Genomic DNA, 14,483 nt, shown 5'->3' with positions numbered 1-14,483 from the left:
GCCCACACCCTCACTTGGCTGGCTCTCTCCCTTCATTTAAGATGCTACTCAGATGTCATCTTCTGAGAGAGGCATTCCATGACCATCTTATCCAAAATAATCAACCTCTTCTCCTTATCTGTCATTTTTCGTATCTTTTTCCTACCTTTTGTGTCTGTCTTAATTTTTTTCCAGAACACATGTCACTCTGGAATAAGTCTGAAACAGACTGCCTAGTTTCAAAGACCACTCTGTTCCGTGGTCTTGAGTTAATTACACAATCTTTTTGAGCCATAGTTCCCTTATTTATAAAATGAGAGATCATAGGGGCTACCTCATTAGGTTGTTGTAAGGTTTAAATGACTTAATATTGTAAAATATTTGTAGCAGATTACTCACGGTAATCACCATATAAGGGTCAGCTATCATTATTGATCACATCTCCCTTCTTAGAATATAAGCATCATGAAGTAAGACTTTATCTCTCCTTTGTATGCTGTTGTCAACCTGTATCTAGAATGGTGCTTGGCACACTGTGGGCAATCAAATATTTGGTGAATGAACAAAGAAATCTCAAGAGCAGCATGAAGGCAATATCGTAGTACATTTCATGAAAGTTCTAATAAAACATTTTTACTATCATTTAATAGAAGTAGACATGTAGTCTTATATAACATTCTTGTCAAAATTTTTTTCACAAGGCAATAAGAACAACAATTTTGAAATCAATGACTGATGTACATCAACTAAATGATTGTGGAGGAATCTTGAATTCTGTTTGGCAAAATAGTTTTGAGGCTGTGTGTTTAACACACAAGTTGCAGGTGCCAGTGTTGTAAGCATACAGAACTGGACCCACAAAAAATAGTTAACTCACAATAATGGAAGTATATTTCTCTTTTCTTTTTTTGTTTTCAGAATGCAAAGCTGACTGTGATACCTGTTTCAACAAAAATTTCTGCACAAAGTGTAAAAGTGGATTTTACTTACACCTTGGAAAGTGCCTTGACAATTGCCCAGAAGGGTTGGAAGCCAATAACCACACCATGGAGTGCGTCAGTATTGGTGAGGACTTAGGAGGTTTGAGAAACATCAGAGCTGATAACATCAGTCTCCGTAGAAGTACTGCTTAGAGTCCTGCCTCACAAGAACCTGAGGGGTTCCTCTTAGAGGCTCACTCCCTTCTTTACAAAGATAACATCTTAATGGGCCTCAGCATGTATTACAGTAAATTTAACACCTTGTGGGTGCCCCATTATTTCTTAGGAACTGTCGATAACTGTTTCAACTATTGTGATCATTACAGGCTTATTTTGTTTCATTATTTAATGAAGTTTTACTTATAGCAATTTATAGGTATACACACACATATTTCCATATAAATATATATATATATGCATGTGTGTGTGTGTGTGTGTGTGTGTGTGTTACAAATTTAATCTTGAACTACATTTCCACCTTAGGTTAAGAGTTTCCACCTAGGTCTAATGTCAACCAGTGACCAAAGTTATTTTCCAAAAGGAGGAAACATATTCTCTGGATCCAGCCCATTAATACTCAGTAAATGAATCAAAGATTTAAAGAACTGGATATGATAAATGCTTTTTAAAAAATCACACTTTTTTCTCTCATACTACTTACTTTGCTGGAATTGTCTACTTACACAGGTATTCAGAGACAAGAAGAGGATTTTGGACTTACTCAAACTGACAGAAGGACACAGTCCCAGGGTCTGATTAATTGCAGGCTGAGTTTCCTGGAGGGGAGGTTCCTCAGACAAGTTGTTTGTCTAAATAACGGATCACTGTCAGGCTATATTTTCCCTCTTTTAAATGGTGTGCAGCTACTACAGCTACAAGTTTGATGAACAGTTGGGGAGCAGATGCTCAACCAAATGGGGAAACAGCATACTAAATCTCAAAATCCCCTGGGCAAGGGCTGCAAGACCCTTTGATGCTGCAGTGATGTTGGCATATGCACACAAATGTCCCCTTGATTCAGTACAAGATAGTCTCCAGGACACCCCTGGGGTCCCCACAGACAGATCCATTAGAATATAAAATACTGGAGTAATAACTCTAAAGTGGTGCTTCAACCATTTCAGGTCCATATGAGACTTTTGTTTCTAAACAAAGTTTGTGTAAGAATGAAACAAATAGATGATATTTTAAAGATAATTTCAGAAGCATCTGGGAAACAACTTTCCTGAAACAGCGCATGGCTCAATTTGGTTGAGTCTTTATTTTTTTCCCTCTAGTCAATAAAAACAGAAAAATAACTTAGAAATAGAGTAAAAGATACATGAGAAAGCACTTCACATTCATCTCTCTGTAGGTCCTGAGGGCTGATGATTAGAGGTAATAACTTCCAAACTGTGGAGAAAATAGGAAACAGTTCTGTGGAATATTCAAGGACAGAAATTCAGAATGAGTTGCAGAAAGTTAGTGGTGTTGCTCTACCTAGGAAAGGGGTGAATGTTTAGACTTTATCAGTTGTAGAAGGGGTAGCATCAGTCCTTCAAAGGCCATTTATCTTAATGCTTATCAGATGGAGCATTTAACATCTGAAACTGTGGGGTTAGCTATTAAAGCTTCCTGGTAATTTATGCAAAGTAATTTAGATAAAGATTGGTATCACAATTAAATTTAAGAAATGTATATATTTTAGAATAGGGGTTAGCAGTCTAAAAGCCATTTAGTATATCTGACTCCTTGAATAGATCGGTGTAAATCAGGAGTCCCCAACTTCTGGGATCTAATGCCTGATGATCTAAAGTGGCACTGATGTAATAATAATAGGAATAAAGTTCAAAAAAAAAAAAATGTAATGCACTTGAATCATCCCAAAACCATCCCCTAACCCCTGGTCCATGGAAAATTTGTCTTTCGTGAAATAGATCCCTGGTGCCAAAAAACGTTGGGGACTCCTGGAATTGACCTCAGACATAGGAATAAGCAAATCAACTTCTTTAGTTCTCGGCTGGCTTTTGTTGCTTGCTCCCTAAGAGATGCCTCCCATTGCATGGTATCTGGCCGACAAGCAGTGTGTTGGCCATGCCGTGGGTTTGCCTCAGAATTTCATGAAAAATGGTGACCTGCTTGATGACCATAAAGAACTGTTAAAGGCTGTTCCTTTAACAAATCTGAAAACTAGAACCCAGTGAGCTGAAACAGTGATCCCAAGGACACAATGTGAGTTATTGTCAGTGCTATAATTAGTACCTCGACTCTAGCTCTCTAGGACAGAGGTTGAAGGATGTGTCTCTCCCTTTGCTAAAATCTATACCATATGACTGTGTTTTACCCAGATTTTAAATTGAGAGAGCATGTCATAAACCGAGAAAACACTACCCTCATACAGAGCTAGGGTGAAAGACTTAACATCATAATATATCCACTTCTCATGGTTTGCAGGTCAAATTAAGCAAAAATATCAAAGGAACCCAACTTTTTAGTAGACCTGTTACTTCCACTTTGTGCTCCAAATATTTGTCTCCTTTCTGCACTGTCATTCTGCCATTGTCATTGCTCTTCTTAGAGAGCTGGTGTTCAAGTAGTCATAGAAGGAAAGTACCTAGCTCCAAACAGTGAGTAGCGAAGTATATGGCCTTGCTACATTCCCTCCGGAGCTATGCAGTCAGACAACAAGAATGAGAAGTGAATGATGTTGTAAGACCATTACTAGTGAAACATTCAATTGAACTTTTCTCCATTTCAAGAATTCCTTTTACAGCATTCCAGGCTGATGATCAACCACATCATGACCACTTCCGGGGACTAGAAGCTAATTACATTTTTGAGACACTTGTTTCACTATTGAACAGTAAAATGTTTCCAATGTTAAGATTATTCTTAATGCAGAAGATAGAAGAAAGGCAGAGTTGAGCAGTTCTGTGTTTTTCCTTAATTACCTCTTAACCAAATAGTGCCCCAGACCTACACTGTTCATTTAATAACCTGTTCAGTTCAGTTCAATTCAGTCGATCAGTCGTGTCCGACTCTTTGCGACCCCATGAATCGCAGCACGCCAGGCCTCCTGTAATGACCTGAATATTACTTAAATCACCCTTTTTGTTGTCTTTACATGTTCAACAAAGTTGCCATTTTTTTCTAAAAATATTTTTTTGCACATAAACATTAAAGGCTCATTCCTTCTTCTCTCAATACTTTTTAACTGTCTTGTCATGTTAGAGCCCTTTATCGTCTGAACTTGTTCGTTTTGAATATTTTTCCTCCTCCTTCTTCAATGGAATAATATAAGGTTGTCAGTAAAATTTCATTTTTAGAACCATTCATCATCTGACTGAAGCTACCTATGTTGTAATTTTTTAAATCTGTTTCTCTGAAGTTTAGATATGCTTTTTCCTAGAGCATCTTTGCTCTTATAAAAAAGCTCTAAAGTTTGGGTCATTTCCACATCATATAATTTTTTTTCTAATTTAGTACTCATAGTTCTGGCATTAAATGAATGCTGGACAAAGTTACAGCTCACAAACTGGATTTTTTTTTTTTCCATTTACTTTCTTGGAGGTATTTTTATTGTTGTGTACTAAAGCTCCCCTACGTTTTAATGACTAATATTGGGATCAGAGATATGACCTTAACTGGCAAGAGATTATGATGTCATTAAGTGATCTGGTTGCTCTATTCTCTAGCCAGTATTGTAACAATATAGCTGAGCATGAAGACTCTTTTGAAAGTGGCTCAATAAAGTTCATTTAAGTTCATAGAAACTTAAACTCACATCCATTTCCACTCATCTCTGTGTTGCACTCAGATACCTGAAAGTGACTGAAAAAAGCATGTGGGGAAAAAAATGTATTATGAATGGTTTTAAATTTCTAAAACATTTAAGTTATATTTCTTGAGATTGTATGAAAAATAGTATTCTGCTCTGAAATAAGGATTCTTTACATAAGAAGCCAGCAAAAAAGGTTACTGGGAATTTGTTTTTGTAGAAAGAGAGTCTTATATCATCTGAAAGGGTTACTGTTGCAAGTCATTCAGTTGTTGTAAGTCAAGAAGTTTTATGAACATAAATATAAGAATATAACCTTGCAGGTACATATTTTTATAAGTGTAAAGATCTATTATAGGCGAGACCTTGGAAAGCCAAGATTGAAAAGATTGATACGTACAGCAAAAGGGAAAAATTCTACGAAAGAAGCTTTAGAAAAGGATATTAATTCATCCTAGATACAAGCCAGTCAAGTGAATTCTAGAAGCAGTTAATCAGCTGAAATTGACTTGGAATTCACTTAAAATAGACACTGCTATGCCTGATCTATACCAATTAATAATTGGCAATATTACAGTACCCAACAGCACATGAAGCAGCAAAGGCAGTGAGTTGTAGGCCAAAGACCCGGATTCATCTTTTGCTTAACCATTGTCTCATACAAAAGTTCTCAAAGTGTGTTCTCAGTACCTGCAAATCTGTATCTCCTGTATCATAAAAAATGCAAATCCCAGGTCCCACCCAAGGCAATTGAATCAGAAACTCAGGGTTGGGACAGGTCCAACATTGTTTTAGCAAGCCCTCACTGAAGGTGATCCTGTTGCACAGTGACTTTGAGAATCAATTCTTGAGAATGACTAACCTAGCAAGCTATGGTCAGTCAGTTCAGTTCAGTTGCTCAGTCATGTCTGACTCTGCAACCCCATGGACTGCAGCACGCCGGGCTTCCCTGTCCTTCACCAACTACCGGAGCTTGCTCAAACTCAATGTCCATCTAGTCGGTGATGCCATCCAACCATCTAATCCTCTGTCATCCCCTTCTCCTCCTGCCTTCAATCTTTCCCAGCATCAGGGTCTTTTCCAAGAAGTCAGTTCTTCTCATCAGGTGGCCAAAGTATTGGAGTTTCAGCTTCAGCATCAGTCCTTCCAGTGAATATTCAGGGTTGGTTTTCTTTAGGATTGACTGTTTTGATCTCCTTGCAGTCCAAGGGACTCTCAAGAGTTTTCTCCAACATCACAGTTCAAAAGCATCAATTCATTGGTACTCAGCTTTCTTTATAGTCCAACTCTCACATTCATACATGACTACTGAAAAAAACCATAGCTTTGACTAGACCGACATTTGTTGGCAAAGTAATGTCTCTGCTTTTTAATTTGCTTTCTAGGTTGATCATAGCTTTTCTTCCAAGGAGCAAGTGTCTTTTAATTTGTTGGCTGCAGTCACCATCTGGTCAGGATCCATCAATAGTCTTAGCAGAGCTTCCCTGGTTGCTCGGTGGTAAAGAATCTTCCTGCCAATGCAGGAGATGCAGGTTTGATCCCTGATCCAGGAAGATCCCATGTACCACGGAGCAACTAAACCCATGTGTCACAACTATCGAGCCTGTACCCTAGAGCCGGGAGCTGCAGTTACTGAGTCCTGTGCCACAACTACGGAAGCCCGTGGGCCCTTAGAGCCCATGCTCCACAACAAGAGAAGTCACTCCAATGAGAAGCCCATGCACCACAACTAGAGTAGCTCCAGCTCACCCAAACAAGAGAAAGCCCCCAAGCATCAGTGAAGACCCAGCATAGCCATCAACAAATAAATAAATTGTAGCAGTGCTCTAGAAATTATAAAGCATTGATTACTCATGAGTAATTACACTAATGCCTGAGTTAAAATCTACAGTGAAAAGTAACCCCAATGCAAGAGTGAGTTTACCTGGTAATAGGAGGATTAAAAAGGGGGGAAACATTCAATTCCTGCCTTTCCCTTTTTCCTTAAGTCATCTTGCCCAATTTCGCTCTGCAGGATTTCGGCTCAGAATTTGGGCAAGTACTGATGGAAGCAAGCCTTTTTGTTTATTTAACAATTGTGAAACTATGTGTGAGCGAACTGAGGCTGTTTCTGGTGTCCTGTTTCAGTGCACTGTGAGGCCAGTGAATGGAGCCCTTGGAGTCCATGCACGAAGAAAGGAAAAACATGTGGCTTCAAAAGAGGAACTGAAACACGGGTCCGAGAAATAATACAGCATCCGTCAGCAAAGGGTAACCTGTGTCCCCCCACCAGTGAGTCAAGGAAGTGTACAGTCCAAAGGAAGAAGTGTCCGAAGGGAGAACGAGGTACAGTCATACTGACAACATGTGCTCGGTTGGATCCACGTGATTTGATGCAAATTTCACTGTTTCTTAGGAAACATTTAGTATAATCACTCATGTCTAAAAACGTCTAAAATGTGTAACAAAGAATATGTTGGTTGTAAAGTACAGAATCTTGAGGTGGTGATTCTTAAAAATGGAGCTTGATATCAGAACTTTACACACAAGTGTGCTAAATGACTCCTGGAGAAGGAGCTGCATTATAATGCATCTATGTCTATATCTTCCTTTGGGCCATTATCTTTCCTATCATGTACCTTCCTAGTACCTGGAAGACTCATGGGAAGCCTCAGAAATGCAAAGTCTAACAGCATTTGGTACACACATGAGAATGGTAAATACCAGCCATCAACTTACTCCTTTTTTCATTTCCTCCAAATTAAAGTAGTGCAATTAGGTGTTAAGCTTTTATAGCAAAACATGTTTTAAAAGTTATATATTTTATTAGCGTAATACAAGCATTAATGACAATTTATCTACAGATTTTTTTCCTATTACACTAACTTTATATATCAGATTACAGAACCTACCAAACCAATATTAAATAACTCTGTGTAAGGGCTTGTTCTGAAGTCTTGTTAGAGCCAAAGAAAAGTCATTTATCATTTAATATGATGCTTTCTGGTGATTAAACATCTATCTAGAAGATTTGCTGTTGTTGACTTAAAATATAATTTTTCCATCTTTCTTTCATATCCCCAGCACCACTGCCTACAAATACGCTATGTACCTATTGGTAGTAATCTGCTGAGTCTATAAATGATCCTTTCAATTAATTAACTGAAAAAGTTAATGCTATAAAAGAATTCAACTATAGTTGAACTTCCTTTGCTTATTTCATTCATTCATCATTTTATTGAATTTGTACTTTATAGCCACACCAAGTGCTAAGCACTTGGGATTCTCAACTAAATAGGGTACCATCTCTATTCTGAAGTTACACTCAGAGTCCAGCGGAGGGTCAAGATAAGTTTAAGCAGATAGTCATAGTATCACATAGGAAGGGAGACTTGGTGTGTGAAAAAACTCAATGGAAACACAGAAGAGAGTGCTGTGAAACTTTAACTTTGCTCATGCAAGAAAGAACTTGGGCCACCCATCCTCAGCAGTATCTTCACTGTACCAAAAGACCAAGCTGACCGTCATCAGGATGGGTGCAGCCTGCCATGGCCATCAGTAATCAAGTAGTTAATGTGACAGACTTCTTGAATACATGGATTATTTTAAAGGAAATTTCAAACTTTTGTGAATTTATAGGAGGTTTTGATTAAAATTAAGTTTAAGGAATGAAAGTTGGCTAGTGAAAAAGGTCTTTCTGACATTTGTTACCAATTAATTTAAAACATCTTAGATTTTAAAAGTTGGATTTGGAAATCAAATATTTCATCACTCTTACTTGGTAAGCTCCCATAGCCGTACATTTACTTATGTTTACTAAATTTTCTTGAAATTTAATGATTCACAGGTGGTCTTTGTTCATATTATTCTTTGCACAAAGATTCTACATTACTAATCAGTATTTAGTGTACTTTGCTTTTAAAATATAAGTGAAGAAAATCTCATCCAATAGATAAATTATAATACTAATTACATTTTATTTCTTTTTTTGAGAAAGTAGTCTTCTAATATATTTTGCTAGCACTGACTTAAACATTAACTTTGAAAAATGTTAGGTTTTAGACTAGCAGCAAGTAAAATAAATGCCATAAGAAGTTTAAAATAATAACCTGTAACATAAGCTTGACTTGAAGTTTCTTTCTGGTCTTTTTCTTCCCTTCTAAGTAGGATACAATGACATTTTATGTTTACAATGAGAACTGTATACAACTAGAAAATTTTAGGTGCTTTATTCTTTTCCAAATTTGATAATCAATAGACTACCGAGTAGAAAGTGTGAATTACATGTATAATTATGTTCAAGATTCAATTCCATTTTTAATTTTCACTCATGTTTTTATATGTCTGTCAAAAGTATTTTCTCAAGTAGCCTATCTAGAAATTTAAGATAGGAAGGAAACCACTTTTCTCTTCTTTCCTTAACTTCTCTAATCTATTGATTTTCTTAACTTCTCTTAATAATAACTCAAAAGTCAAATAAATATCTATTTGAATATGAAGAAACCAAATAGAAAAGTAATTATGACTTCCGAACTTGCCACTCCAGCAAATATCACATCAAAATCATACTTCTACCCAGAGTCTTCTCATTTATATTGTATATCTCAGAGCTATACAATAAAGTGATAAATATAAACACAATAAAGTGATGACGATATGATTTTTCCTACCACTAGAATAGCTGTTACTTGAGCTGCACCTAAATGCTTGTAGATTTATAAAATAACATCTTCTAGGTTCGTGGCTGAGCATTTCCATATGAGCAAGCTAAAAGATAAGATTTTATAAACCAAAATTTAGCCTGAAAATCTTGAATTTAAATTTACATCTATCATCCCTGCCTAAGAGGTTAACAATAGACAGAGGTAGATAATTCTTATTTGGAAAAGGTATGGAGCATGTGTTCAGGATTTTTTCTGCTGTGTTGTAATTGCCAAAGGCAAGGTCTCCAGGGAAGAATGATAAGATCCAGAAATCACTTTTCAAAATGTACACAAAGAAGAAGCTGAATAAGAGGAACTAGATTTTAGTAACAGAATGGATTACTCTAGTTGTGAGATGGATATTTATACACACGAAATTTTCACATATATATATGAAAAATTGGTTGCAAAATCTTACACATACACACATTTTTCTTACTGATATTCTTCTCATGCTTAGAATAATTATCATAAATTAATCCAAGGCAATAAATGTCTTTTCTGTAGCCCCAAATCTAAACTTTTCTCTGATATACTACTTGCTTGCACATTTAAGATTGTTTCCTTTTACCTGACATGCAGCCTTTTAATCACTCTTAACTTCATCAATTATAATCTTTTATAAGAATTTATTACCATTGCAATAGTTTCTAGTTGAGTCTATCTCAACTGAATTATGTGTATCTGAAATGTCACAGATATGTAACATGTATTTTTAAGAGATTATGAAGGCTAACACATATGCTAGTATCACATATGCCTTAAAACAAAATATTTGAAATAGAAATAAGCAAGGAAAAAACGCACTTTTAATAATTTCCAAATTATGCTTATTAACTCTTTTGATATATTGGGTGTAACCATCTTAGATAAGGGGAAGTGAAGCAGAGCAGGGAAGTGTATATGTGTTTGCATTTGCAAAAGCGTGAATTTTTTGTTTGTTTGGAGTGGAAGGTAGATGCAAAGAAGAGAAGATCACCAAAATGTTTCCCATTCATATGTAGATTCCTTTAATTAACTGAAGAGAATTTCCGATAGATACTGGGTTTTGAACAAATTTACAAAGAATGAAAGAAATTTTGTCCTTTGGTGAATTGCATGAACAAGATCCTAATTAATTACATGCTATATTTAAAATTACAGCAAATTTAGTTTTTAAAAAAGGAAGCAAATAAAAAGTGAATCTACTTTGTTCCCAGGTTTGCACCTCTGTCCTCTGGTTTACTTCTTAAAATATTTGTAACAACCACTCCAGTGATGAAGAGTTGAGTTTTCTACAGGAAGGATTCATATTAAAAATTCATTCAAATTCAAAACAAGACATTTAGCCAAAATTTTTGGAACCGTTCTCAAAATCCAAATAGAAGGCTTCATTAGCTCAAAATTGTAGGATGCCAACTGGCTTAGAGAATTTCGATGATGTCCTCTCACCACCTTCCCCTCGTGGAGGAAGACCAGCTGGCCTGCAGACACTCCTCCTGTTTAAGCATTGGAGGGTGGGTGCACTCTGCTCTTTCCCTGCACACAGTCGGTACACTGGCCCTTTGACATGTCAGAGAAAATTCCACAAAGTAGAGAGCTGAGATAAGGATGGCATTAAAGACTGGATTACAGCCAGTCGTGAGTCTGCTCCCCAGTGTATACATCTTCTTGTCAGAGTTAGAAGAGGAGGATGCTACAGGCATCTAGGGGGCAAGGCTGCTAAATATCTTACAATGCACAAGACAGCCCCCCACATCAAAAATTATCTGCCAGTTTAGTCCATCCTAAAGGAGATCAGTCCTGGGTGTTCATTGGAAGGACTGATGCTGAAGCTGAAACTCCAATACTTTGGCCACCTGATGTGAAGAGCTGACTCATTGGAAAAGACCCTGATGCTGGGAAAGATTGAGGGCAGGAGGAGAGGGGGACAACAGAGGATGAGATGGTTGGATGGCATCACTGACTCGGTGGACATGGTTTGGGTGGACTCAGGGAGTTGGTGATGGACAGGGAGGCCTGGTGTGCTGTGGTTCATGGGGTCACAAAGAGTCGGACATGACTGAGTGATTGAACTGAACTGTGCCAAAGAGGAGAAACCCTGAGGTAAACTCAACCGTTTCTCTTTGTGATCCTTCTTTAGGGTCTAGTCAGCCCCTTACCTGAATGGTTTTTTGTTGAGATTCTGTGAAGAACCAATGTAAGTTTTCATTCAACCAAGGCAAGGTTTCATTGCCACCAATGGAAACCTGTGCACAGTGCAAACCTTTGGTAACAAGAACAATTTGGTGGAACAGAGGGGAAATTTTTGCCACCCAATTTCCCTGGTGGCTCAGACCATAAAGAATCTGCCTGCCATGCAGAAGAGCCAGGTTCAATCCCTGGATTTCAAAGATCCCCTGGAGAAGGGAATGACAACCCACTTCAGTATTCTTGCCTGGAGAATTCCAGGGACAGAGGAGCCTGGTGGGCTACAAGTCCATGGGGTTGCAAAGAGTCAGACACAACTGAGTGACTTTCACTTTGAATTTAAGATATTCCAATACCATACAAAAAGATTTAGCTATGTTTAAAGCCTCTAAGAAAAGTAATCTATTGCAAATATATAATGCCTTTCACTCTGAGATATGGTCCTTAATATAAATGTGTGGCCTTTCTCTTAAAGGCTAACCCCAGCTTTTCATTTAATGTCCCCAGTGGAGATGCCTGTCATGTGTTTGGTGAATGTTTAGCTCATTTTTTTTTTTTGGCTGCACTGGGTCTTTGTTGCTACACATGCTTTCTCTAGTTGCGGCAAGCGGGGGCTACCGTTTGCAGTGCACTGGCTTCCTGCTGTGGCGGCTTCTCTTGTTGCAGAGAACAAGCCCTAGGTGCGCAGGCTTCAGTGGTGGCAGCGTGTGTGCTCAGGAGTTCCAGCTCAGTCGTTGTGATGCGTGAGCTCAGGCGCCCCACGGCATGTGGGATCCTCCCAACCCAGGGATCAAACTCGTGTCCTCTGCACCGGCAGGAGGATTCCCAACCACTGGGCCACCAGTAAAGCCCCATCGCTCTCTCTTCACCAAGACTAATTATGTGACTATAGTCATCTCTGTTTCTTAATACTTTCCTGTCTATCCGGTTAAACCATATGCAACTGCCATTTTCTTGCTTATAAATGTGTGTGTGTTAGTTGTGTCTGACTTTTTGCAACCCCATGGACGGTAGCCTGCCAGGCTTCTCTGTCCATGGGCTTCTCCAGGCAAGAATACTGGAGTGGGTTGCCATTTCCTTTTCCAGGGGATCTTCCAGACCCAGGGATCATACCCCGGTCTGCTGCATGGGAGGCAGATTCCTTACCATCTAAGCCACCAGGGACTAGCTCGTACTTTGCTTGTCAGTGGTCAAATATTAACAATTTCATGGGCTTCTCTAGTGGTTCAGTTGGTAAAGAATCTGCCTGCAGTGCAGGAGACCTGGGTTCAACTCCCAGTCGGGAAGATCCCCTGGAGAAGGAAATGGCAACCCACTCCAGTATTCCTGCCTGGAGAATTCTATGGACAGAGGAGCCAGGCAGGGTGCAGTCCATGGGATCACAAAGAATCAGACCTGACTGTGCGACTTTCACTTTCACTAGAGTTCAACCTAATACTTCAAATTCTAAAAATTCTCTAAATTCTATAAATACTCAAACGAGACTTAGAGTACCATTGTTACTGACTAAAAGATTACAGTTTGTATATGCTATCACCAAATACAAATTTTGAGCTTTTAATATTAATACAGGTGTGCTGCTGTTACTGATCTCTAAAGACCACATAAAAACATGGCTCATCTAGTACATTTCAGTCATGTTCACTCATGGCCTACGCACTGATTTATCTGATTATGTATTTTTTCCTTCACTATGTCACTCAACTCTTACTCCTCTCTTTCCCGCTAATTCCAACCTAATCTTTGAAACATTAAATCAACTTGCAAATTCCACAGCTCTGTGTCCAAATTTATTATCCATGTGGTTAAAAGAGTGTTATTGCATCTGTGATAGGCCCCAGCTTCTCTCATGGATTCCTCTGACATTGACATTACAATGGCAGGATCTTTGCAGGCATTCTCTATTGCCCAGGTTTGTGGGTTGAAGAGCATGCTAAGATCCTTTATATGTGTACAGTTTACTCCCCTCTGTAATAATGGAACTGAAGGGTCACATCCAGCACCTAGATAGATTTTGAAAAAAAGTTAAATGACAGTTATTAGATTTCTTGCTTTGAACACACTTTATAAGGTCATTGTATGTTCTTAAACTTCTGTTAATGAAAAAGTTCTGCAGAAGATGCCTTTCATTTCATGTTTTGCAATCCCAGGTACTATACTATTTTTTATAATTTAGCCAAGAGGTATTATCTCATGAAAATTAATGCCAAGTTTGTACCATTCCATTTTCGTAGGTTCTCTTAAGATTTGAGGGCTATTCACAATGGACATTATTCACAGTGTGAAATACTTAAGTATTACTATTATCTGTGCAGTCTGTGCTGGTAGAAGAATCATTTTTAGGCTTCACCAGTGTGTTGGTACATACGCTACAGCATCTCTATTCTAAAATTATTTTTACAATAAATCTTTATAGCGAATTATTTTTTGAAAATGCCTATATTTTCTGAGATTTCCTTTTTTTTTTTTTAATAAATATCTAATGCTTTCAACCCATCGGTGTGTGTAACATAGTGCACATTGGTCAGGATGTTGAATCAACTAGTAGCGATAGTATACAAAGCCTTCTTCAGCCCCTAACCAAGCAATGATCTTGCCATTGTTTACATCCTGTGCATTGGGATGAAACTGGTGCAGTTAGTTTTTGCTGCATAAGAAATAACCCCCAAACATTCAGGCTTAAAACAATAAATGTGGATGGGCAATGTGGGCTGGGATCCACTGTGCAATTCTGGCTGGTTCCCTAATGTGGTAAACTGGTTGAGGACAGAGGAAACTGCTATTTCTATCATCCTCAAGGTGGCCAGGAATTCTATAATGTTGTAAGAGGATGAGAAGCAGTCCTATTGAGCATGTGCTGAGAACTGGCATAATTTTATTTCCACCATGTTTTGTTAGTCTATGCAAGTTACAAGG

At 38.1% G+C, this 14,483-nt stretch overlaps 1 protein-coding gene across 1 annotated transcript in view; it reads left to right on the top strand.

The window, feature by feature from the left end:
- RSPO3 (R-spondin 3) overlaps positions 1-14,483 on the top strand; it is a 94,727-nt gene that overhangs the window by 39,373 nt on the left and 40,871 nt on the right. The window contains exons 3-4 of the mRNA XM_061131713.1: positions 898-1,044; positions 6,844-7,041. Of these exons, the coding sequence (XP_060987696.1) occupies positions 898-1,044; positions 6,844-7,041 (345 nt within the window). The remainder of the gene's footprint in view (positions 1-897; positions 1,045-6,843; positions 7,042-14,483) is intronic.

The sequence above is a fragment of the Dama dama genome, chromosome 28 (assembly GCF_033118175.1).
Source record: "Dama dama isolate Ldn47 chromosome 28, ASM3311817v1, whole genome shotgun sequence".
Lineage (NCBI taxonomy): Eukaryota > Metazoa > Chordata > Mammalia > Artiodactyla > Cervidae > Dama > Dama dama.
This window is presented reverse-complemented; position numbering and strand designations above follow the sequence as displayed.